Source organism: Oenanthe melanoleuca, chromosome 1A (genome assembly GCF_029582105.1).
Source record: "Oenanthe melanoleuca isolate GR-GAL-2019-014 chromosome 1A, OMel1.0, whole genome shotgun sequence".
Classification (NCBI taxonomy): Eukaryota; Metazoa; Chordata; class Aves; order Passeriformes; family Muscicapidae; genus Oenanthe; species Oenanthe melanoleuca.
In genome coordinates, this window is record NC_079334.1 from 57,684,466 (window position 1) to 57,711,741 (window position 27,276).

General features: G+C 39.0%; 1 protein-coding gene across 2 annotated transcripts in view; it reads left to right on the forward strand.

Annotated features, from left to right (window-relative positions):
• RELN (reelin) overlaps window positions 1–27,276 on the forward strand; it is a 268,404-nt gene that overhangs the window by 67,106 nt on the left and 174,022 nt on the right. For both annotated transcript variants that reach the window (XM_056516168.1, XM_056516160.1), the window contains exon 3: window positions 7,757–7,892. In XM_056516168.1, the coding sequence (XP_056372143.1) occupies window positions 7,757–7,892 (136 nt within the window). The remainder of the gene's footprint in view (window positions 1–7,756; window positions 7,893–27,276) is intronic.

Genomic DNA, 27,276 nt, shown 5'->3' on the forward strand with positions numbered 1-27,276 from the left:
TGTGGTTACTGCTGGCTCTGACAATGAGTCTGGGGGGAGCAGATGTCTGGTGTGATAACAAGGTGTCCCTTTGTCACATTTGTCACTGGTATAAGCCCTGTCAAGCAGTGTGTCTGATGTTTGGCTCATGAGACAAAGATTTATGTTTACAAAGTGAAAGATGCAGAACAATGCAATATTTTTTGGAAGTTGTACAAGAGCTGCTCATATGGATGAGACACCAGTCAAATACAGTAACAATTAAAAAAAAAAAAGTGGATGCACACCAGGGACAGTTGCTTTCCTTCAACAGAAGAAGCTGGAATTCTGTGCTAAAATAGAAACTGTGAAAAGTACAGAATGAAGGTATTGGCCTAACAGGTCTGTGAAGTAATATATATGAGTTGCTATTCTAAAACATGCTGGGACTATTACAAAAACATTTAAAATAGATTTTTGGCTTTGGAAGTAGAATTTTTTTCTTCTTCTACATTTCAGCAATGCAGTAACTTATTAGCATTTTCTATTTATATTACTGCTGGTCCCTGTTTACTGTTACTAAATCTACTTGCCTTGGAGCACTTTGTGCCGTGTTGCTCTCTATGGAGCACTTAGATTCCAGCAGTAAATTGTCTTCTCATCCCTTCTGACAATGGCCTGAAACCACCAACACTCTGCAGACCAGGGTCTCACCACCCATTCCCCTGGCTCATGGAGCCAAATCACACATGACACAAGGGACTCACTCAGTGTGCAGGGAATTGTGCTACAGAAAGGGACATTCTCTTCCCCATGCTACAATTTCCATATGTGTAGCTCCTGCTAGGTTTAATGAGACGGATACTCATAAATCCCTGAGATGAAATTATAACCCTAAGTGGGTCCTAACAAAAGGCTGCTCAAAAGTTTTGAAACAATTCCTTTAAAGATGAACATTAAAAGGGTGATTAAGTAAAAATACATCCTCTCTTTCAGAGCAAATTTTAAAAGATCTGTTCATTAGTGGTTCCTTCCTGCAAACCTGTGTTTCTAGTGAAGGGCTTGCTTCAGTAAATATTCACAAATGTGGATATAAAGTGCTTCTCTTGTAAGCAAGAGAGGCACTAAAAAGCTCTAAACCAAACTGTTTCATCCCTGAATCCCAGTTTGTGAATGTAATTCAAATGTGGACTTGCAATAAATCATTGTTTTCAGAACTATAAAGAAAATACATTTAAATGTCACATGTGGGGAAAAAGGTTATAAAACCCATGCTTCTTATCTCTAGTGTGAGTCACTTCAGCACAGTCTCTGAAGAATCAGGTTGCTGTATTCAGGCTCTGGCTGGCTCCTGACCACAGAAGGACTTCAGGATTTTAGTGACAAACTTTATTAGGCTGTTATACACATATCTGTTTTTTTTTTCCTAGTGTTGTGATTAACATGTGGATGATATTTCCCTCCCAGCATTGCAGTTAGTGAAAGGATTTATTATTTAATAGTGAAGTTATAATAATAATAATAATGAAACAAACACCTGACTTCAAGAAAGATAAAGGTAACATATTGCTGGGTGGAAGAATGTATCTGTCAGTTGCTGGTCTTTTCTTTCTTCATACTGTTTAATAATTTATCAAACCATCCTGACCCTTAATTGATCACAAGGACTACCAAGTGCTTGAGCAGTCAGTTGCACTGTGTCAAATGAGATGTGTTATTTCCTGTGAAGCAGAACAAAATCACCCCCCAAAAATCAATCAGCAACAGGGCATTTCAGCTGGGTGGGTGCAGTTCACTTAGGGCCATATTCTGCATTTTTACTCCAGTTGAAAGGAGCTTGCATGTGTCATTTAGAAACCTTTAGCTGGCTGCTTGCTTGGGTAGAAACTGCATGAGCTCATAACTGTACATTTGTGTTCATGCTTTAGAAATTATAGTTACGAGCTCCAGATATTTCTTTATTCCCAATGGTCCCTTTAACATGGATTATTGATGTTTTCCTTAAAGATATTTATGATTTTTTTTTAAAGACAAAACCCACAAAAAACAGGAAACAATTAGATATTCTTCCCATCACTAGTTCTAAAATTTTAAGACTTACATTGCAGGGTCCTGGAAGGAGTTCATAACTGTTTAAGGGTGTTGCTCAAATATTCTTCAAGTAACTAAAACTGTGGCATTATTTCACTCACTGTATCATTCTGTGAAAACATATATTTCATTTTGACATATGTTAACAAGTAAGGCTCAAAAGGTCCTTTAAACATCTGAAGATACACAGCACAAAGGGAGTTTCCTATCCCTGAAAGTGTGGTCTGAAAGCTGCAGCTTTAGCAGCTGTAAACAGAACTTTATGTCTATATACATTCAGATTTTGTCCTGATATTTTCCTTAAGGTCTCCACTTGGTTCTCTGTGAGCTCAGGTCTTGCCAGCCACCAGCCCAGCTGTGCTGCAGCCTCTGCTGCACCTCAGATAATGTGGGGAGGCAAATGGTTTCCCCTGGACTTGCAGGAGGACCTTGGCTCTGCAGCAGCCCTGGAGAACTGTTGTGCAGGGATTTTACTGAGGAGCCAGGCTGCTTGTTGGAACCCACGAAGTTGTCACCTGTCCCAGCACTCCTGCATCTGAGTGGTGTGGTCTTCCTGTGACAGGAGAGTGGGGGCACCTCTGTATGGCTGACCTTCAATTTCATGAAGAGGATGTGCTTCTGGAAATAGAGACTGTGGGCATAAGCTCCCTGCCAAAGTGATTACTTTAATTGATAAAAATTAAGAAAATGGCTACCAGCATCTTTCCACTTTGAAAAAAAAAAAAAAAATCATCCTACTTTTCCCCTCAGAACACATCCCTGGTGCTGAATGGGAAAGCAAGTAGCAAGCCCTGGTTTGGCCATGGGATTCAGCACAGGAGGTGTTTTCAGGCACATCATTTGCATCATTGTGCTTTGTAACACCACAAAGAACTGTGCTTACCTTGTGGATCACCCTTTGAGGTGCTAGAGCCTGGATGGAGAATGTAGACCTCCAGCTCTGTTTCCCAAGGGAAAAGATGGTTCCTAGGACTAGGTACTTTGTTTTTACATAATGCACAATCTAATTTGAAAATATCTGTTCATGACTTAAATGTATTATCTCCTAATCAGGAATTATTGCTTTCTCAAAAATGCCAGAGTTATTTTGTTAAGAGCTTTCTCTTCCTGGAATTTCATCAATATTTTATGTCTGGCATTTTGCTGTCACTTACACCTACCTTTGAAAATGGAAGCATGTAGCAGATAATCAGTTTAGAAACAGCAAAGCCAAAACGTGGTCATTCATTCTACACCTGTATTTAACATTCACTCTCTCATTAAATATCATACTCAGCTCATGTAATAAGTAGGAAATGTCATGCTGACTGCCATCTGGTTCATCACTGGAAATTCTGTTGAGCCTTAGCTTTAATGAAGGATTTACCAAGGACCTTGACATACAGCTGAGCTCCTTGTATGAAGTTCTGGTTTAGAAAACTGTTTTCTAAGAGGATATGTCATGTTGTAATAAAGAAAATTATGCAGTTACATAACACAGAGTGAAAGAGGTGTTGCAGATCCATGTTCCTCAGATTCACAAAGCAGAGAATGATGTGGCTCTTTCCTGTACCTGGTACATCTGCACCATTAGATGCTTCTCAAGCTCTATCAGTAGAAAATACCATCTTTTGTCTTCCAGGGGCCCAAGAGTGGTTGCTAAAATCTGTGGTTCTCCCTTTAGGAGAAGCTACACAACAAGGTGGAAGCAATAATGACTTCAGGATCAACACCTGAATTTGGGCATTTCTGGAGCGCCATTTTCACATCTCAGCTTTGTGTGTGCCATCTTATAAAAGAAGCAGGATATTTCCTTGCATTGGCTGCTACAGCCTGACTAGTGGTTCTGACTATCAACAATTTTACACATTTAAAGATTGAAGTTATGTATTTTTCATCTGACTTTACCTGAGCTTTTCCTTCCAATATTTTTCTCTATCCCTGCATTTCTTGTATTAATTTTATCCCTTGAAATTACCTCTCACATAGAAGTTCTTTGATTCAGTCACTATAGATAGTGTATTGAATAGAGCTAAGCATATTTTTTCAAAGTTTACACAATAAAAACAGCTGCTGGGTTCCCTCTTGAGAGGGACTGAGAATGTCTCGTTCCTCTCCTAGCACTGCTGTTGACAGGTACAAAGCATGTCTGGGATTTGAGAGGTTGTAATGGTTATACTGATTACACTGAGACTCCTAAAGCCTCAGAAATTTTAGGGGATGGAGAATCTAGAAAGTGCAGATGTCTGAATCATGTCAGTATGATGAGTGCATGCTGTAAAAACCAAGGCAAAAGGAGTTCAGAGAGATGCTCACAGCTTCTTTGCATGCAGCATGTTTTAGAGCTGTGGATGGGTACCTCTCACAAAACTGAGCATTTTGGTATTCATTAAGTCACATGGAAGCACTTCATTTTTTGATAAAGTGTTTATAGAGTTTTATACAGGAAGATCTTACAATTTTGCCTAATTATTATTAGTTTGGATTGGACTTGTGTGTGTAGTTGCACTGGTCACCAGGTGTGAGGGAGATGCCCATGCACAATGTTGACCTGAGCTGCTCTGAAGGTGTCAGAGGCACACACAGGATCCAGTTTTGTTCTTAGAGCTGCTGTATAATCAACCTTGTCTCACAGCCATTTCCATTTTTTGTAGCAGAATGTTGTTTCACTTTTGTTCTTTGATTTGCTGAGGGGCAAACACAGTGTGAGAAGCACCCTTACCAGTTTGGAGAGGGGCTGGAGGAGAAGGGAGGAGTTGCCTTCCATTACAAGGGACAGCCAAAAAACTGGAAGCAAAAGGATGACATAACATACTTTGCCCTTAATTTAACAGGTTCTTAGTATCAATTGAAACTTCCATTGTTTTTTGCATTTTAATTATTTTTATGTTCAACTTGGAATTTAAGCATCAAAAAGTTTTTTAATACTGCTGTCGCTCACTGAAGTTTCAGTATTTAATTGTTGTTAAATGTTCTGAAGGCTCTGAACTCCTAAATGGAGTCAATGTACTCAGTAAAGGTCCAGCAGATGAGGAGGGTTGTTTTTATTGTAAAAATATAGCAATAAATTATTAATAAAATATAAAGATAACATGGTGATAAAATTATAAAATTGAGATTTTGAATGACTGTTGTACTATTCATTGACTTTTTCTGGGAAAAAAAAAAAATTGAATTACTTGTTTTCTTTCCTTGTTTAGAATTTATTCTAGTAACTGCAGAATTGTTCTTTTTTTAAACTGCAAATCAAAGAAAAAAGAAATTCTCCACAGATGTTATATGTGTTTGATGTATTAGACACATTTTTGCAGTATACTGCCTGAAACCTAGGGAATTCATTAACTCACAAGTTGCTGCCAAGGAGGGAAGCAGTCACATTTCCCAAGCTGCTCTGCCTGTCCCCTGGCTGGGGATGTGTTAGGGCAGCCTTTGTCCTCCCTTGTATTTGGCTGGCTCTGGAGAAAGGGGAATTTCTTCGAGCTGAAGGGCTGTTCCTGCTTCTCCCCTGACAAGATCTGTGATTTAATTACCCTGATAGTCTGAGGTTTGCTGTTTCCCATTGCATAGGATGATGATAGATGAGAGCTGGTGCTTGCAGCAGCCCCAGGACCCCAGCCCACAGCACTGGAGTCTCTGGCTTTAGCACAGGCTTCAGACACGGGGACAGGCTTTGGGAAAGAACCAGAGTTACCACCTGACACCCTGGGCAAAGCAAAGCAGTTGCCTGAATAGCATTTTTCTGTGAGGGACGTCTCTGGGCATGTTCTTGGACACTCCTGTCCCTGCACTGCTGCAGGACTTCAGCAGTGAGAGCAGGGCAGTGAGCCTGGACACCCCTCAAGTGGGATTCCTTAAGGAATCCTTCCCTACTGCCACCCCCTCAATTAGCCAAGAAGCTAAATATAGCAATACAGCATGGCAAGTGGCCAAACATTATCTGTATCTAGCCTCTTGCAAGGAAGAGAAGTCAATAAAATAGCATCTCTCTGGATTTCCCTACTACTAATCTCCAGAAAAGAGGCTTCATTCAGGGGAGCTTGAGCCTTCTGTGACTGTCCTGACATGATGAGCTTCAGCATTATTTGGGGATTTGAGCTGTGTGAATGACAGAAAATCTCACGTGGGTTCTCAGTGGGGAACTGAAAAACCCTGACTGAGGAGCTTGTGGTTGTTTGTAAAAGATACAGGCATCAGCATCACTACCATCACCTGCTGCCTCCTGTCACTCCTGGGATGGATCACTTAAATTCACTGTGGCTTGTTTCTCCCCTCAAAATCTGAATCTGGTTTAGAATTTCATAGCCCTGAGGATAAATAACATCCATAACCTTAAGCTATAGTCTGTCATCCTCCCCAGTACCTGGCTGGGATTTCAGACATTGCTTTTTGTCTGTAAAATGTGAAATGGTTTCTTGTGAGACAGCCCCCACTCCGTGCCAGGTGCTGCTGGCATCCAGTCCCTGGAGACACCAGGTGAAGCAGTGTGTTTGCCTCAGGAAGGATTTATCCCCCTCCATGTGAACCTCTCACTTGCAAATTCCTTCCACCTCTGGATCTGGGGGGGCTTCTGAGAAATTGCTGCATTTGCATTACAGGAGAATTACCAAAAACCTAGTAATAAAGGATTCTGAGAGTCAGAGATGGGTTTTACTTCTCTGTTGTTGTTTGAATTGCAGCAAGCAAATCTGGGAAATACCAGCCACTATATACTTTGAGATGCAATCACCAAATAGCTGGCAGTAGTCTTTTTGAGCACAGTGGTGCCTGCTCCCATTGCCTTTTCCTTTTGATCCTACTGGCAATGTTTCAGCTCATGTCACTGTTTTCTGAAATAAAGATTCAATATTTGAAGTAACTTGGAACAAGGCATTCTCTTCTGATAACGGCATTTAAAAGAATAGTTTCATCATTTCCTCTTTCATGTACTAGGAGTAAAGGTGCAGTGATCCTTTCTGGTGAGATTGCCTTCCTTTAAGCCAAAGGGTGTCAAACAAATAACCAAGTTTGCACTACTTTGCAGGAAACTACAAAAGGGGTCCAAGGGGAGACAGATTGCTGTCAGACATGTTTTATGTTAAAAACACAGTTCTTTTGTCTAATGATGAACTGCAGTGAATTCCAGAGGGAGGGATTAATAGATGACATTTATATTCATTCATGTATTAGAGGCATGTATGAAAAAGAAACTTTAAAAAAATCAAAGGACTGTGTACTGGTAAAACTGTGGAAGATTTCTGCTTTTATTTCAGATCAGAAGAGTTCATGAATCCAGAGTTCATCTCTTTTTTTTCCAGTAGATGTCTACTAAGAGATAATACCTTTACCTAAGAGCTTTGTTTTTCTTATTAAAATAGAACTTTTGTTTTTTGCTTCAGGTGTTGTTTTCTTTTAGATCTGTCATGGGTGTAAATGAGGTAATGGAATAACTGATTTACAGTAGCTGTAATCCAGCTCCTCCTTCAAAAATGCAAACAATTCCTCTGGTATCAACCTCATGAAGACTAATGGCAGTAAACACACAGAGCCTTGCAGTAGATGCAAAGTCAGCCTTGGCTCAGGCAAAGGCCAGCTCCATTTTTTTCACTGGCATTAATTCTAATTACTTGAGGCATACCCCTGGGGTTCTTTCATGATGAAACACATGGCAGATGCATTTCTCGGTCTGTTAGCACCTTGCAATGAGCCATTAACACGTGTTATCTTCCCTTCCTCTGTGTCTTTCTCCTAGGAATTATGTCTGACCACCAGTTTGGAAACCAGTTCATGTGCAGCGTGGTTGCATCCCATGTGAGCCATCTCCCAACCACGAACCTCAGCTTTGTTTGGATTGCTCCACCTGCAGGGACCGGCTGTGTCAACTTCATGTAGGTATACACAAAGCTGTGAGCAGATAATCACCTGGAGATAATGAAATGATAACCTGCTCACACTGTCTGCACAAAACACCCAGTGCACTGCCAAGAGTAGACTCTAATTCAAAGAATATTGAGTTCTTCCTGGCTGAAGAGTTTCTGTGCATATTGGGACTTCTTATTTTCAAAGCATTAGGAAGTCTAGCAGTTAAAAGAAATGGATTCTTCTTAGTAATTAATAATTTCATTGATCCTTTAAGTATATAGCCCATTCACACTGACACAATCTTGTAGCTATTGCTTTTAATATGAGCTGGAACATCACACAAATATATTACTCATATTGTAAGCATCAATATAAAATGCAAGTGTTTGAGAGTAGCTATACTCAAGTATTTACTGTTCCTAATTTTAAACACTCTGAACTTCTGATGAACCAAGAATGACCAAGAGAGGTTTTTAGGTCATTTGTTTTAAAGACAGAAGTTATAATTTATTGATTTAGTACCAAAGTTCCAACAAAATAGCTTAACTTGAATTATTAGCATTTATATTACTATCTTTTACCTTCAAGTAGTTTCTAATTATTTGCCCCAGAATTTTATAGACCAGATTTGAGAGAGAAAATACATTGAGAATGCAGTCAAAAGTAGAAAATGTTTCAAGTTTGACATTTTCAAAGAGAAAAAAAGCAGATGACACCCTAATTCAGTAAGTGAATGATTGCAACATTTCAGAGACATGTTTCTGTGATTGTCCTGTTGTCAAAACAAACTTTCCCTTTCAATCCATAGCAGGTAAGTGCCCCACATAATCAAGCTGTTTGATGGCTGTAAAAAATAAAAATGAGTGTCTGACTTCTTTGAGAACATAAGTTGCTGATGGTGAGCACAGTACCTATAGATTGATTTGCCTGTGACTTTGATATTTCCCCTTACCTACATAATGCACTTTTTCTGCCTATACTGTCAGGATACATTATTTATTAGCTGTGATGACAAAGCCAAGACATTTTTATTTCTAGCTCTTTCCTCGTCTAAACATCTAACAGGAAATTGGGAAATAAGTTTTGATGATTGGTACCTAAATTGTGAGAGTGTATTTGTTGTATATACAACAGTTGTAAAAAACTTGAGGAAATCTGTCAACTATGGGGTTTATACAACTTTTGATTCCTTCCTAAAAATAGCTTCCTTTGTTGATAAAGTTGAAGCAGCTAAGATTTGTTTGAGCTGCCTGCACATCTTCTCTGTGTACTCCTGCTTACTCCCTTTCTTCCTTGATTTTTTTGATTGTCCTAGTATTCAAGAAATAATTGTTGAATTTTTGGTCCTAACTCGCACAGTGACAGTGAATTTGTTGTGAGATGTAATCCTCCATTGTGAGTTTTGAGGTCAGTTTCTAACCAGTCATTCATTTTCCTGTGGGTGATTTTTTTCCATGGTATTTTGCATTGGGTTTTTTGTCCACATGTGCCATTGTTGAAGAAGAGCTGACAAATAATACTGCAGAAATACAAACTACTGTGAATGCTGATTCTCATTTAAGTGAAATTAAAGGGATATTTTCTAAGACAATGAGTGCCAGTCTATCTTGAAATCCACGTAAAATTCAACATTGGCTTCAGTGGAAACAGAGTTAGACCAGCACTGAACAGTTTTGAAAATCAAACCCATAACTTCCCTGTTTAAATCATAATCCACCTCTTTGCATTAGTACCCCTTGAACACAGGTGGTGTTCACACTCTGTTAGTGAAGTCCTCAGCCATGCAGAGCAGAAATCTGAATTTTTTGTTGACTAGGTAACTTGCAGCATGGATGTAAACATTCACCTGGCAGGGCTGAGTCTGATCCTGCAGGGGGGAGCCCAGCACTTCAGCTGCTCCCAGGGTCCCAAGTCAGTCTAGTGCCTTTTCAGAATGTCTCACAGGAGCTGTAGGGATGCTCCATGGGTGATAGTGTTTTGTCTTTGAGGATGAGCAAAATGATGCAGTTATATCAGTTTGCTTCCCATGGAACAAATTCAGACCAGCTTCTCTGGAGTTGGTGTTTACTCCAGGATCACACTTGTCTGCAGGAATACTGGGGAAACGTGATCATCAGTTGAAGGAAATGTAAAGAGGAGAAATATGTTTTACCTCTAATCCTCCTCCTCAATCTTTCTTCAGCTGCCCACACTTTCTTGCCTCAGCTGGTGTTTCTCCTGCTTACTAAATCACAAGTTGCAGTAAACAAAGCTATTTTTGTGGTGTAGTGTTAGTCTGCCTACCTTACCCACTGCCCTGAATACAAGAGCTCCTGAGGACTCTATCTTGTTTGTCTCCCTTTGAGCTTTTATGGCCAATAATAAACAAGGGCTTTTTAAAAACACTTTAAATTTAATATAAAGTTTAAATTGAATATAGATTACATTTAATATACAAATTAAACTAATTTTTAACCTAGTATAAATGAGATGAGATGCATGAATCTATAGACTCTGACAGCTGTTCAGCATAGGTAAGAGCTTCCTGAACTGTTTGTTGACAATATGTCTGTGATTCAGATCAGCTCATTAGTCTTTGACCTCTCTGGGGGTGGATAATAAGGTTATTAATTAGCATTAGCTTTGAAGTGTGATTTTTGTGTTGATACCTCTCCCTGGACAATTCTCAGGAGGAACTGGACAAAGGTCACCAGGCAAATCTCTCACAGGTCAGACATTTTTGCCATGATATATGCACAGATAGCTTTTGTTAACTGCACACACTACTACCTGTTCTGGCTTCCACGGAAGCACTGGAATTCTGTGGATGTGGCACAAAGTCACAGCCATGTGGACATCAGGGGCAAAACTCCCTTTCACTTCATTTGTGCTTTTTGGTGTGCTCTGCTAGAGCCCAGTCCTGAGAAAGACAGAAGCCCTAAGACACGAGATTGTGGCAGTGATGCTGTTCTTCCTTGAAGCTCTTGTATCCACTGGTAACCAAACAAACATGACAAAGGGGTTGAGATATTAAGATACTAAGTTTCATAAAAATCAGTAGCCAGGCAGACAATTTATACCTGTAAATTTAGACATTCCCAGCAACAATCCTCCCTTCTACAATGTGATTGGTTTATAAACTGCCAGAAATGTTCCTGGCAATGTGTAAATGTGTCAGTTCCCAGTTCCCAGCTCCCAGTCCACCTTGCCTTTCCCAGTCCTGTGGAGCAGGATGGCTCCTGGCCACACTGAGGTCATTGAAACAGCCAGAGAGGGACACACAAGGTGTTGCTGTGCTGTGGGGAGGGATGTGGGGCTCAGCTCTGCAAGGTGGGCTGAATGGAAGATTTCTGACTATGTGAGATGCAGGGGCACAGCAAACTGGGATTCACACCAGCTTGCTGGCACAGCACTCAGTTTCTTTCCAATCCCACTGGAATATTCCTAATCTCTGCAGTTTGATGTAGTCCAGTTATTTCCATTGCACACAATGCTGTGCCACCTCTGGATCTAAATGTAATTTTACCTGATGGAGCATTGCATCTTTCCTTGGCTCAGTGTTTCACTCAACAAGCCTTCTCCCCAATTTCAGGAAAAGGGATGGTGTAGAGCCCTGTGCTCCATGGGGGAAGGTGGCTGGACCCAGCCTGTTTCTGTGCAAACTGAGGCAATAGCCAGTTTTTTACACTAGCTGTGTGCAAATTTACATTCATTCTGATGGGGTTTTTTCCTCAAAGTACCTTATTGTGGCTACTAAATGAATATTAAAAGTGCTTTTTAATGAAATACACATCTAAGAGAAACACTGGTCCTGTAGTATGTCCTTTAGTGTGTTTTCACCATAGATCCTCCAGCTGAGTTGAGGAAATAAAAGCTAAAATGCATCATTTATTACAGAATAGTTTTCTTAGCAATAACTTAGGACTGTGTTAAACAGGTATTGAGCACAGGGCCTCCCAAGCAAATTGCCAGGATCTGTAAATGCTCTTTACCACCACAAAATAGTAGGTCTTCCTTTACACTAACAAGTAATTTCTCTGATTGTGTGCAAATTTGTAAAATATTATCTTCATAATCCTTCATCTAGGTTGCATGGTTTGTAATTTCTGCTCTAAGCTCACACTAACCTAGTTAAAGCTCAGCCTGACAGCAGGAATAATAATGGCTGTTAAGCAGGGTGGCATGCTGGGCTGCATCTTAGGTTGTTAAGCCTGTTGTTTTATAGATGGCTTAACTTACTAGTTTGCAAAAGTGATAAAGCTGACCTAAATAGCAAAAGCATATTGTGTTTTCACCACCAGCAGGGTTTATTGCAGAACTTCCAGTTATTGTATTAAATGGAATTGTAGGCTGTAGAATGTACCTAGAAAGATAAGTATTTTCTTATGTAACCATCTGGGTTAGTCACTGAACAGGTGTTTAACAATTATGATTGTGTCCATATATTTACCATAATTTCTCTTAACAGAAGACTGAGTTTCTGTACAATTATCTGCCTGAGTCTGTAGGCAGAGTCTAATAAGCAAGTACGTACTAAAAGGCCCAATCACATGTTATGTGACACTTAATTGGCACAGCTTATGGTACAAATGGCTCAGTAGGAATGGGAATAGCTGTGGTGATGTCTCTGCTTGTAGACAGAGGTAAGGGGGCAGTGGTGGCTGAGGAGGGCACTGGCAAATCACTTCTGTTGGGGCAGGAAAAGTGATTCTCAGCACAGCTCCTGGAAAAAGTCTGGGACTGAATGCTGATGCAAACAGCTGAATTGTTGGAAGAAATTTTCAAGAAAGGAGATGTTTTTCACTGAGAATATGCCTCTTTCCATAATCAAGTTACAGCTTGATAAGTTGTAACTCAAGTTACAGCTCCTTTCTGGGAAGTTCGAGGTCCCCTGTTCCAGAACTGGTCTTTTCATGCCCATGTGTTTAATCCTTTTTTAGGAGCTGGCAATGGTGTTAATGTATGAACTCAAAATGCCATGCTGTACAAACACTACAGGACATAAAGTCTGTGATTGAGACACTTGGTTACCTATTTAAAGCATTTATAGAAAACCTATGATAATAATTATGGAAATATTGAATAAACATCCAAGAAGTTTACATGCTTTACTATATTAGTCCTCTAGCCAGGGTGGGAAAGGTCTATATTATCTGAAGGAACCACATTCCCCTGGTAAACCACTTAGCTACACTACCATTTAAGACACTATTTACTGTGGTTTTTTCAATTGTTTGAAAGAAGTAAAAAGGATAATCTTCAAGATTAAGTACAGTTATGTTTGTACAAAATGATTACACACACAAATAACATGAAAGTAAACAGAAAACAGCATGTTTGTACACAATGATAATACACACAAGTAATAACATGAAAGTAAACAGAAAGCAGCATCTATCAGAAGTGAGGTCCCTTAAGTCCCTTGCATTTATGTATAATCAACTCCCAATTACATGCTCATGTATGTTTTTCTCCCTCACATTCTTATGATGACACAGAATTGTACACTAAAATACACTGTTGTTCACAGCATTCTAGTTGCTGCCACGATTTGAAATCTGTGCATTCAGTTGAGGAGTGTGCCATAACACATATGGAAACCTTAATGTACAGATAGCCTTGACTTTGGGGTTTTGTAAAGAAACTCCCTTCTTCAATAAGGGATATTCCTACTCTTTACTGCAACAAAAGAGTGAAGCAGGATATTTCATAGCACTCTGTGATATTGGTGTGGACTCTGAGTCAGGGATTGTATAGGCAGCACCAAATAAGAGACAATCATTTCTTACAGTCAGAGTAGTTCTAATGTTAGCCCAATGTTGCAGTCATTTTTATTTTTCCATATTACTTATAACTAATGCCTTGTAGGGAAAAAAATCATCAGTAATTGTTCCTTGCTGGTGTGTCAGTCTGGTGGAACTATGAAGAAAAATTACTGCCTTGCTTGGTTTTCCACTTCCCTGGGTAGAGGCATTGTTGTGCCGTCAATCAACATTATGTGTAATATTCTGAACATCACCAGCCAATATTTGATTCCTATCTTGGCTCTGCTCTCATTTTGATGTGGTGCCCAGATTACCTCCTTCATCTTGTGTGTTTGTTAATTTCCAGTGAAATGCAAACGTTGTGCATGGAATCATTGTGGCTCCTCTAACTATGACCCCAAACAAAAAGACTCATCTGACTATGCAGAATTAGATTTAACTTGTCTGTTAGTTTGGTCTACTTTGTGTAAAGCAGACAGAGGTGACTAATGAGAAATTGTGGGTGTTTTCAGAAACTTTTTAAACAGAAGATAGTAACAAAAAGGATGAAAGAGCCACAAGCCAGTTTGGGGGAGTTCTTTTGGAGATGTTAGCTGCAGAAAGAGTGAGCACTAAACATTCAGGGAACTATTGTCTACAGGTAGACAGTGCATAAAACAGAGTGCAGGCAAAGGCACAGGACAATTGTAAAAGATGTTGGAGGAAGATAAATTTCAGTACTGCAGCCAAGCCTGTACAACTAAATACCATGTCTGCATGGCAGCCCCTGGTGGCTCTGGAATGTCTCCTGGGGTCTCCTGATAGAACCTGTTCATTTCAATGCCAACTCTTATGCAGGTTAAATGTCCAGTGTGTTGTCTTGTTTTTGGGAAATCCTTGACTTCTTGCAAGGGGCTATTGCTAAATGACTTGGTGAAGAATTTGATGTTGCAGGGTGCTGAGCACTGCCCTTGGTCCAGCAGAGCAATCAGGTGTGTTCATGCTGTCATCAAACAGGAAACACCTTCCAAATTTTTTACAATTCATGCCTTCACATTATTTATATGAATTATGTTTTGTTTGTGTACAGAGGCAAGGACATATAAGGATATTCTGACCATATTCTCAGTTCACACAAAGTATCTTACTTTTCTCACCTTGTTTGTTTGGAGGAACTTCAGTAGAGTGATCTACAAAATAATATGTAGACATGCAGTAATATTCAGCAAGGAAGAAATTCTCCCTTTGTCTGTATAACAATGGTCTCCTCATGGTGAGCTCTAGCAAAAGTTTAAAAACAAAAAAGTAAGAATGCCTAAACTTGAAGATAACAAAAACATTTGATCATCTTTTGCTGCCCTCCTGCTGGGAAAAGTTGATTTTGAGTATTCAGAATGACCATGACCTCAAATTATCTGACAGAATGAACTCTGTTTTATAGCAGAGTTATCACCTAGAAGAAAACTTGAAGATGCTACACCAATTCAAATAAGATATTTTTATTTAAAAACATATTATTGAAGTATTTCACATGCTGTTTTGTGGCTCTTGTTGGTGACTAATGGCTGTTTTCATTACATATTTTATAGATATAATGGCACTGTAACGTTATGTTTTAAGGTTGATGGTGTTGTGTTCCTTTTTGTTTTGGAGTGGTTTGAATCTTTTTAGTCTTACTAGAAATGTAACAAATACATCTTCTCTTATAACCTTCCAAATATCCCTTTTAGATCAACATAAGCTGTTTAGCTCAAGTAGTAATGTACATTCACTTGAGCCATTTTCTGTGAAAACTGTATTTCTAAAGTCTTAAAGAATAAGAAGCTCTCCAGCAATGTCTGTGATTTCCCACCCAAATAGGAAAGAGTTTAAAATAACAATTTTAAAGAAATTAATAATGGAAGAAAGTAATTCTCTGTCTTTATTTTCAGTATTTCACTAGTCTGAGATCAGATTTTGCCCACATTGAACACGTTGCTGCAGTCAGGAACTAAAAACATGCTCCAAAAATTCAGAGAGCTCCTATCACCATTAGTGTTTATGCAGATGATAACTGATATGAACAAATTACTTGCAGAACCTACTTACACGTTCAAAGAGCAATGTCCTAAACATCCTAAAATACAAAAAATGAACAGTACAAACATTCCCAATCAGTATCACAGACAGTTTGGCAAAGCAGTGAAGATGTCAGGGCTGTAATTTGAACGATGGTTTGAACACAAATAGAGAATATGTATGGTGAGTTAAGCTGCATAAAGCTTTTCTTCTAAATCCAGATGTAGGCATTAACTCACATATTGGAGATGGCATGCTTATTTGCTAAGTGCAAAGATGGCTAGAAAAAGGCTTTCCCCACTGATGATAAAAGCTGGAGTACTCTTTAATTTTGGTTACTGCCAAGCTTATTTCAACAACCACAATAGTTACTTGGCTTCATACCAGAAAGTGGCAATATAGTACTTACATGTCTATGGATCAAAATTAGATGAAAAATTGCTGTTTCTCATCTCCAAAGCCATTTGCCACACATTTTATAGGCCTCAAGATGCCTTTTGTAATATGTGATAACAGAGCCAACTGAAGCATCTGCCTGGGAAGAGATTACTTTAATTATGGACTCAATGTCCTATTTTCTGCAAGTGTTCCCCAGAGAATTTCTTACTGCTGGATGAGAGGTGTTATGATGCACATTAAAACCTACAAGTCAAACAAAAGAGGTTGTAAAAGTGAGACAAGGACACCCATAGAGATCCCAGTCATGTACTCAGTGGCTAAGAAATAACCCTGAATTCTGTGATGATAACTTTTAGTTAATCTAATACCTGTTAAAATAAATTTCCAAAATATATATATGTAAAAAAGACTGATAGAAAAGCTTACCATTTTTTCCTTATCATATTATGTTTTGTAAAACTGATTGATCTATAGAAGTCTTCAAAATGCTCATATTTTCCTTTTAATTTTTTCTGTACAGTAGTTACTAATGATGTAATGTGGAAAATGCAGTAAAGAGCTTTCTTGTTAGCTTCTATTTTTGTTGCATGCAAAGTTTCTTGTCATTAAGAATTCATTTGCCTTCTGCTGTAGCATCATTGATCACAATTAACTCACTTGATATTAGAGTGGATGTGCTGTATGCTCCTATAGAAATTCTGGGTAAATCACCATTCATTTAGCACAGTTTAATGGATACTTAAAATATTTGTCATTCTCTCTTCATCAATTAGAAGAAAGCCTAGAAATCTTCATTAGCAGCTGCTGCAATGATGAGCTGAAAGTTTTTCTTTACACAAAATACGATTGAAGAGCTGTAAAGATGGCTTGAAGATGCTGTGACAGCATGTGAAGTACTGGGAAACTTCCTTAGAATTTGGAAAACTGCCAAAATTAAAAGGGAAAATGACATCTCTAGAAGATACTGAACTTTAAAAACAAAACAACAACAAACCAAATACGCCAAAAACTGTTTGAAGTATGTTTAAAACAGAGGGCCATAACCTTCTCTTTGATTTGGTACAATCATTAGAAAGGTTTATTCTCATAAAACATTAGAGTGAAAGCAATGCTCATCCTTTATCAGTAATATTGACTAATATTAGGGATTTTTCAGTTTGCTAATTTTATAGCAATTGTATGTCTTCAGTGAAGCACAACCAAGTCTGAAAAGAATGTGAAATGGTGATTACTTCCCTGGTCTGGGGGAAGGTAGTGTGGAGATTTCACAGCACAGCAAATGAAAACCACTGGCTACCCCTGCAGCATCCAGCCCCAGGAGGAGCTTGTCAGATACTGATCATCACATGTGTCTCTTCTGCATGTTCCTCATTTCAGTGCCTGGAGAATAAGCATGCTCCAAACTTGGTCTCTGCTGCTATATTGGCTAACTTTATAAAGTCACAGCATCATGTGCTGGTGGCTGTGGCTCAGAGACACCTGCCCTGCATCTGCAGGGTTGAATTTGGGTGTGGAAGTGGTGGCACCTGCTCTGTCTGGGCTGTGCTCATTAAGTCTCACAATGCAAGCTTTAGGAAGGGGATGGAGAAAGCTGGAATACTGTAGGTGGCTTTGCCTGGAGCCATTCTGGGTTGGGAGAGGGAGATCAGCTCTCTGCTGTGTATGACATGGTAGGACACAGAGACACATGGCCTCTGGCCCCAAGGAAGGATTAAGGATTAAATATTAGATCCCTTTTCTGTCTTCTAGGCTTTTCATTGTTGTTGTTTGGGGTTTTTTCTGCCTCCTTCCTCTGGCTACAAAAAGCTGTGCAGATCCAGGATTTAATGGAAGGTTTTAGCTTGTGCATAAATGGGGAAAGCCCTGTTCTGTGAGGGGAGATCCTTGGGCCAGCCCTGCACCCAGCTGGGAACTGAGTCAATATCAGCTCTTTCCAGGCTCAATGCTTTGCCTTTTGATTTATTACTGACAAGATGGAGAAAAGGCTCATGGCTTAGTGAACTGACTGAGGCCACTTTTCTTGGTCCTGGATTCAGGACACATGGACATGTGGGAGCATGGGTCAGTTACTGGTGTCTCTTCTGAGATTTTGGGAGAGACCTCCCTTCATCAGCTGTGAAAACTACCTGTGCCTGAGCCCCTGTGCCTGGGAAACTCCAGGGAAGCTCCCCTGTGCATCTAGAGCTGGGCTTCCTCAGCTGCTCTGCCAGGCTCCTGTGCCCTACATACCACCAGATGCCCTTGAGGCACTGGGATCATGCTGAAAGTCATGTAAAATTTCAACTGTGATTTCTGCAAGGGCAGACATTTCAGCTGTGACACTTTACCTTGCCAGAAGCCATGAAATCTGTTCAGACATTTTCCTGCTTGCCAGGAGAGCTGACCTTTCCTTCGGGTGAAGTGTCCAGCTTTGGAGCTGCTGTTCCTTTGCTCTTGGAGCTGGCACTGTTCTGTGGGTCCCCAGTGTTCTTAGCCAGAACTTTGTCTTTTAAATAGTATGGGCAATTAGGTCACCATTCTAATTATTTAGAAGTTGTTGACTTTTTTGTTTCAACATATATTCCAAAAGGCTGCAGCTCTGCTGTTACTTAACATGAGAAGATGTCATTTAAGAGTGGTGTGTCTCCCAGTGGCTTTGAGCCCTGGGTTTCTTATTCTGTGGAGATTTTAACTTCTTAGGGAACTTTTTTTTCTGATTGTTCTCAGCATCAAGAGCCCCATAGATAGGTGGGTGAAGGGTTGGAAAAGACAGCTCTGTCTGTGTTGCTCCTTGCTGTGTCAGCTGCTGTCTGTAGCTCACATCTCTGTCCTGCTTCACCTGGCTGTGACTGGAGCTGCTGGAGGGCTCTGCCCACCTGGGCTGGAGGCAGCAGCTGCACCGTGGTGGCTCCTGACTTTTCCACCAGAAGAGATCTGCATCTTGGATTGCATGGGGAGGGGAGGGCATGGTATTCCAGTCCACCCCTCTCTTTCAAAACCCATGAGGCTTTTTTCCAGTCCCTTGACTGGAAACCACTGGTTTATCCCTGTGAGCCACTGTCTGTGCTGATAAATGAGTAATATTTCACAAATATTTCTCCTTGTTGGCATTTTCTCTAGCATAACAGTTCATCTCTTTCTTTTGTTTGTTTTTTCAACCCCTCCCCAATATTTCACAGAACATCCATGTCAAGTGTTTTCTCCTGTTTATGAGGTTCATTCTTAGTTCTCCTGTAGCAGCAACATACCCATCAATACTGAAATACTTCATAATCGTGGCAGAGCACTATGGTCTCCATGAGTCACACTTCAGAAAAGTGCAAATTATTTAATTAAATTAAATTTCTAAAAATTATTTAATTCCTCATGTATTAGTACACTTGTTTGTGCCTTTAAAGGCATAACCATTGTGACACTGAAATCACATCTAAATCTAACTTTGCATTGCCATATGGCACAACCTGTAGACACTAAGACTCTGGGAATTCGTGTATTAGGTTGCCAGACTGATGTGGTAGATAAGTAGATTGTCATAAAAGTAATTAGTTTCAGTGTATGTAGATTGCACTTGGCCTTTTTTGTTGTTAAGCTTTTAAGGATTGATCTTTTAATGCTTTGCTGTGATACAAAAACAAAGCATCTCACAGGAGGACAATCTGCAGTTAAAAATTTTTAGTGTGTTTGCTGAACAAAATAAAAATAAAATAGATCTCACTCTTGCTAGTGTTTAGGATATGTCAGAAATGTTTACTTGTATTTGTAAAGATATTTCTGTTGTTCATTTACAAATGAACCTACCAAGGATCTGACTAGTAGCTAGATTTGCTGGTTGTGATGTTCAGAGCTCTGAAATACTTTTGGCTACAAGCCCTGAGAACTAGGAGAAGAAATAAAAAATAAATTAATCAAATAATAAGCAAGGACTTCTGAGGCTGACTGATGTTGTGCAATGGGATATAGATGATTATTGGATGGCTATTACAGTGGTCAGAGAAGGCAGTTTAGTGTAGTGGTTTAATTTGGTAATGGTAATTAATTTGCATCAGCAACTCACTGCTCTTGATGCCAGTCTATCTCACAGGTAGTCAAGGTGGATTTCAAGGCTGGGTTTTTGTCTCCCTTTTGGCAGCAGGGATTTTCTGTTGCAGGAAGTGACTTGGAATGTGAATTCCCAGCTGGAGTCCCAGGGAGTGCCAAAGCCAGGACAGAGCAGTTAATTGACCTGAGAGCCTGTCCTGGAGCTCTGCATGCCCTGGATCTCCAGGGGCTGTAGCACATCGTGGGGCTCTCAGCTGCGTGGAGCTTTTTGTGTGAATCTGGAAGATTCAGGGATACTGAACACCCAGTGACAGAGAGAAATGGAGGGATACAAACCTCAGCCAAAACAGGGATATTAGTCAAGTTTATTAAGTTTTCATGAGTTTAATTAGATTGTCAGACAGTAACAAAATTACAGAATAAGTGAAGCTCAGTGTTCGCAAGTGCTGGGAGCTTTGCAGTGCTTTAATAGTATCTTTAAATTTGCAAATTATGTTTGAAAAATTAATAAATAAAATTTTAATAAATCCTCTTTTTTTTTTTTTTTTTTCTTTAAATTGGCAAAATCAAGTCTTATTCAGTCTCTGAAAGTGTGAGCACAGAATACATTTCATGGTTGATTTATGAGCTCCTTGAAAATATGGTTTATAATGAAATGCCGACAGGCCCTTAACAAAATTAGCATAACAAATAGCAATGTAATAATACCTTTCATGTCTGTGCATTCCTGCAGATTCACTGCCAGTGAGCACTTGCCAAAGACCAGAGCACTTCCAGCCAGGGCTGGGCAGACAATGCACCCCCAGAACACTGGCTGCCTGCTGCTTGGGTGTGGAGTCAGGGATTCAGATGGTCTGCATGGGCAGAGTTAAAACAGCAGTAATCCTAGCAAATATAAATATAAAATCCTAGCAAAATAATATCAAATTAAGAATAGCTGTCTTCCACAGAGTTATTGCTGTTATTAGTAGTTATTACTAGTTGCTTAGTTTAAGGCAAAACATGAGAAGTGTAACTTTTACTGCTGGCAGTACTTAATTTCAGGGTTTTGTGAGAATTAGGAAATATAGCTGAGATAGTAGGTAGAAGACCAGTACTGGCTTGGGCTGTCATTGTCCATATAGAGAGTCTGTATTTATACTTTAAAACTCTATTTTGATGAATTTTACAGTTGAGCCTGGTCTCTACAGACTGGTATCCTGATGCTTTGCCTGTGTCTAATGTTTGCAATATATAAGTTTCTGCTGATGTGTTTCTTTGGAACACTTTTTTAAAAATAGAAAAACCTGGGCCAAAGCTGGATAACTGGGTCAGAGTCAGTATGTTTTTATGTAGAAAAGTCTGGGCTGTGGGCATCTCAGATTTAATGTCCATAGCACAAGTGGTTTGACACTAGCAGTTTTGAGGGCATTATACTGACCTCAATCTGCTCACACAATCACTGAAACAAATTAAAGAGCAAAAGTACTGTGCAGCTGTTAGTATGCAAAGGGATGTTGGAGGCTGTTGAAATACAAAGCAAGAGAAAGACAGTGAGTAGCATTTGGTCTCCCAGCAACTGATGCACAGTTATAGATAGATGAAGCTAAATTTCAGTGTTGAGGTTCATCTGTGCAGAGTATAATTACATTTTTATTCTAAAAATGTTGTTAAAGCAATGTTAGACTAAGTGGTTTCTTTCCAGAGGAAAAGTTAAAATGGGAGACATAATTCCAGTTGAGATAGTTAGAAAGAACTGTTTACTGTGTTTCTCACTGGCATATTGTTAAGATTATTTTGGGAAACACAGAAATGGGTGGGGGCACAAAAATAACAGTTGGGGAGGTTGAAAAGAGCTGTGAGCTTTTGGTGAGGCAGCAAAGCTCATAGGGGTGCAGCTAAGCCAAGCCTGGGAAGACTTCATGCAGAAAGTCAGCACCTTGCCTACAGAAATTTGGGAAAAGTAAAAACCCTTGTGAGACAGCTTTGTTATTCATACAAGGCTGTTTTGTTTAGTTTTAGTGGCATGTCTGGGCCTGTGGCAATCCTCAGATTTCCACTATCCAAATGTCAGGTTAGGAGATGACTCAGTACTGGAGATTGCAGTTTACTGGGGAGAGGAGCCAAAACTGTTTGGGGAAGCCCAAACCAGGCTTCACATTGTTGCAATAATTCAAGCAATTTTATTTATTTTACTTAAGCACTGTTGGGTAACTAAGGTAAAAAGTGATCTTGAAAAGGTTTTATCTTCATTTATATATGGGGACAGTGTCCATCTCCTGTACTCAAGCCTCAGCCTTCACCTTTCTCACTGTCATTTTTAATAGGAGAATTTGCCCTTTTTGTTAATAGAGTAATGGAGGAATAAAATAGTCACCCTAAGTTCAATAGCATTCAAATTGTCAGATTGCTTTTTTCCCTGTTTTTTGGCTAGCCAGGCTAAGTATCCTGAAAAACTTGGGCTTCAGTCAGCATGGTCAGTGCATGGTCCATTAACCAGATTTCTTAGGTTTACAGTCTTACTCTTGTTAGCACAATTACTTTTCTCTCATCATACCCCTTGTAGCCCTTAGCAGATCCAACAAGGAGGGAGAGAGATGATTCCCAGGGAATCAAACTGCTTCTTTATGGTTGTTGCATTCATGACATTGCTCATGACTAGAGGATTATAATCCAGCTCTACAGTTGTTACCTCATGAATTGTAGACCATGCAAATTTGAGTCTCTACAGGATTCAAAAACTTTTAACCAGTATTTGTAACGGAGGTTGCTTTACCTTTCTTAGACACAGACAAAAAGATACTCAACTTGTGCTGAGGAATTGCAGAAAAGCCAACACTTGAAATATAATTTCCTCAAATACTACAAAGTAGATCACAAGAAACAAAATTATCTGGTTTCTCTGCCAAAGACTCAACTCTTAACAATCTTCAGCATCAGATGATGTGTAAATTAATCATTCCTTGCCCTCCAATCTCAATTTTCTCAAGGAAGATGTTTCCTACTCTCAGTTAGACCAGATTGTGCACAGGATGGGGGCGTGGGTAGTGTGAGCATTGCTGTACACAGGGGACATGAGAGCTTCCCATGGGATACAGGGCTGATAACTCACAGGGCAAGAGCTCTCAGGACCTGGGCTTCACATTTAGCTGAAGACATGCAGCAGCACTGGGATTTGTTGGGAGAGCTGCCTGTGCAGGATCTGGAGCATCACAAGGATGAAATGCAGGTGCTGGAAGCAGTTTGGGACACTGGGGTCTTGGCTGCCTCAAGGATGACTTACCTGCTATCTTGTGTTTGCCATCTGTGCTTTGTTTCAAAGAAAGGAGGTCTAATCCAAACCCACTTAATTTGAAGTCTGTTATGTACGTTGTGATTTCATAAAATTTCTTGGTCAGAAGTTTCACATTTTTACTAGAAATGGCAGGTATTTATAATTTGCTGCACAAGTAGTTTTCATGCTTTAGCATAATTTAGAGTGAATTAATGGCTTGTTATTTATTGCCTAATGCTCTGTAGGAGTGATTTATAAAGCCATACTCTGCACTGCTTGTTACTTTGTATTCTCTGCATTAGGTGTATCATCAATATCATTAAATGAATTCACAGTGACATTGCTCTGGAACTATGGGTTTTGATACAAGGGTAACAGAACATAAATCAAGAATTATGTTTAATTCATAAGAGGCACCAGTCTCTCATTTAAGTGTAGGCTGGGCTAGATGGTGTCAAAAATATGCTTTACAATACCTCTTCTGATTGCATTTCAGACCCTCTCTATATGCCCTTATGTTCTCTGCAAGAATAATAGATAGCAATACAGTGCAGTTTGTCAAGTGAATAACATTTCTGGTTTATATATTTGGGTGCAAATGCTATCATTATTTTTACCACAAGCCAAAAAGGAATATATTTACATGAATATACTTAAAACTATTCTTAAGGGAATCTATAAATTTAAAGACAAGTCTTGCCTATTCTCTTCAATAAATACAATTGTATACTATATAAATTACACTTTAAAAATCCAATATTTTGTAGTATTTCTGTTATTTTTACTCCTAAGAAGAAATATAAATAAACTTCTATATTAGTCTTTCTTTTCTTAACTCTTTAAATTTGTCTTGAATTAGTACATTAGAATCCACAGCACTGAAAAACCTGTCAGAATACTTAACTAGTATCTGTTTACTTTTTAATAAATTTTATGTAAATATTTATTTTCTCTTGGGCTTTTGTAAAAAAATTATTTTTACAAAGCCTAAATTTAGCATTGGCACTGACTTGAAAATGCACTTTCACCCCACTATTACTCCAAGTGCATATGAACTCTTGACAGTATCATTCACATATAATGGCAGTTTTGAAGCAAGAAGATTTAAATCTCTGTGCTTAGGATGCAATTTATTGGAAGTGTTAATTATGCAGGAACCAGGGATGTCATTTGTTAGAAGTTTTCTCATCACTTCACTGCAAGAAGCAGGACACATTCTCTTTGACACTTCTTGGAGTTAACAAAATAGTCATCATGTATTTTAAATGGTTGGAAGGAATTACATTCATGGGAGAATACTAATGTTTACACATACATCAAAACTAGAAAAAAAATGTTTTGTCAAAATGAAGGAATTCTTTTTGTTCAGTATTTTAAACATTTGTTCTCAGTGGAAACAAAGGGCAGTAAAACAAACAATCATATCTCTAGAAGGAGAGAAATCAGACTTCAGAGCCTTTTTGTCCCAGCTTTCATGCCATATCCTGTGTGCCCTTTCATTAATATTTTCTAACACTTGTTAGAATAAGAGAAAAAATCAATTGAAATATATTATGGAGTTTATTACACAAAGCTGGAAGAAATTATTGGGATTTTTTAAAATTTTTCACTTAAAATTAGGTTGGAATAGGACACTTGCAGTGGATAATTCTACTCAGTTTGTAAGAAAAACTTAGATACTGCTCTATAAGAAAAGGCACCTACATGTGAAAATTAGAAATTCTCATTAGTGCTTTACCCAAATCTTCCAAAAATGCTTCATCCTGTCACCTGACATCAAGCAGCCTTCCCTCCCATTGCTGTGCTGGGTGATGTTAAGGTGAGTTTTGGGAAGATGTTTGGGATTCCTTGGTTTGAGGAGGTTTTGGCCCAGACATTTCCAGTCTTCCCTCCAGCCCCTGGGGCCTCTCCCCCTCCTCTGCTGGCAGCCATGCCCAAACTGCAGCAGATGCTTTGGGGCACCTTCTGCTCAGTTCTGCAAAGAAAACTGATGTCTTGTTAGTGATGGCATCCTTAGGCTGGGCAGAAGGGTGCTCAGCACAGAGCTGTCATGTACCTACTTAATGTCATTAATGTGCTCCAGACCACAGAGCTCGTCTAGGATCAGAGGTTAATGGTGCAAGAATTAACTGCAAGCTCATTTCATTTACTAGTACTTCTGAAATAACAGTGACCAGGGTAATTTTTCTTCATTATGCTGTGTGTCCTTTGGTTGGGAGGGTGCTGTTGTAAAGTGAGTAACTGCTGTAATGGTGACACAGTCCAGATCCATTTCCTGGGCAGCTGTCCAGTTTCCAAACAGTCACTGATAATAAAATTTTCTGTCACCAGCATTAAAGGTACTCATGTCAGTTAAAAAAAGAAAGTCAAAACATGCAGGGAAATTTAATTTAATGTAGCATAAGATGTATTTCTGGAGTGAAAATGCTGCTTGTCCATCCCTCTTTCTCCCTGCATTAATTATTTCTGAACTTCTAGGTCCATTTCAGTGAAAGTTTACAACAACTTAGGTGCCTTTAATAATATTATCTTGCATTTCTGAATATAGAGGACCATATTGGGAAGGATTATTATATAGAAATGGAGAAGGATTTGAGGAAGCTGATGCTTGGCAAGAAGCTCCAGCTGATGTTTTAGCAAACTCCTGCTCAGCCAGGAGGGGATGGAGTTGGGAGACCAAGAGAAAGATGGTACCAAAGTTCTAACAACTGATGAGCTTTCTGTGGCTTAGAAATCCCTTTTCCTTATTCAGGTGTGGAATGACTGTGTACACACTCCTGCTGTGTGGAGGGGCCCAGGAAAATACCAGTTAAACCAGTACCAAATAAACCCATTCTTGTCATGAAGCAGCATCATTCAGCATAAATGACACCAGGAATGCAGACTGGATTCCTGAGTTCAGGAATGCAAGGCTTTAAATAGGATCTTTTTAAAGATAATTAAAAAATAAAAAAATTAAAATAGCATTTTCTCATTTATTTTTATACAAGTTTTGGGAGTGTTAATTGGTATAAATGTTTTTTCAAACCACGTGTAGTATTTTAAAGAGACTATTAAGAAATGTAGGTGTGTGTGATTTATTTAAAATCCCACTCAACCAGACAAATCTTAGCATTTGAAAAGTAAAGATTTTCTGAAATTTAATGTATTTTGTTGTGCATAATGAAGCATATGAAATAGCCTGGAAAAAAAAAAACAAACCAGTTTCATTCTTGCTTTCTAAAACCAACAGATTAAATTTCTTTACCATGTTTGTATTGTAAACTCCTCAAAAGGCCAAGTCCCAGCATGAGAAATACTGAAGAACAGTTTTCCTCAGCACTACTGACAGCTGCAAAAAAGGAAGGTATTTCCCTGCAGCAAGACAACATTTGCATTTTTGTGGTGGGAACAGATCAAAAGATTTGTGAATGGAAACCCAGAAAAGACTCATGTTCTGGTTTACTAAAAGCATCTAAAATATTTATAATGTTTTCTGTATCTCTTAGTTTATGAATCATAAAGACAATAATATAGCCAGAACAATGGTCAAGTGGAATAAATATTGAGAGATAGAAACAAAAAGACCATTTGAAATTCTTAAGCTAAAAGGTACATATTAACATGTCTCCACTGAGTATTGACAATATGTAAACCCAAATCTTTAGTTTAAATGCACGGGATTGGCCTCTGGTCAATAAAATTAAAAATGTCTTTAAATAAATAAATAAATAAATAAATATTAAAAAGGGCAGCAATATCATGCAAGAAATGCAAAATTACTGTGACCTGTTTGATTGAGGGACCCTCAGGAATGGATGCACCTAGAAGCTGAAAGCCACAAATCACCAGCTCTATTTTAAAACATTTTATTTGTTGTTTGCAATGTACTGTTTTTAACAGTCTTTGTACAGAAATAACATAGAGTTATCTTTGCCAGTGGATGAAGTCTGCCTGTTATCTTAGCATGTGCCAAACAAG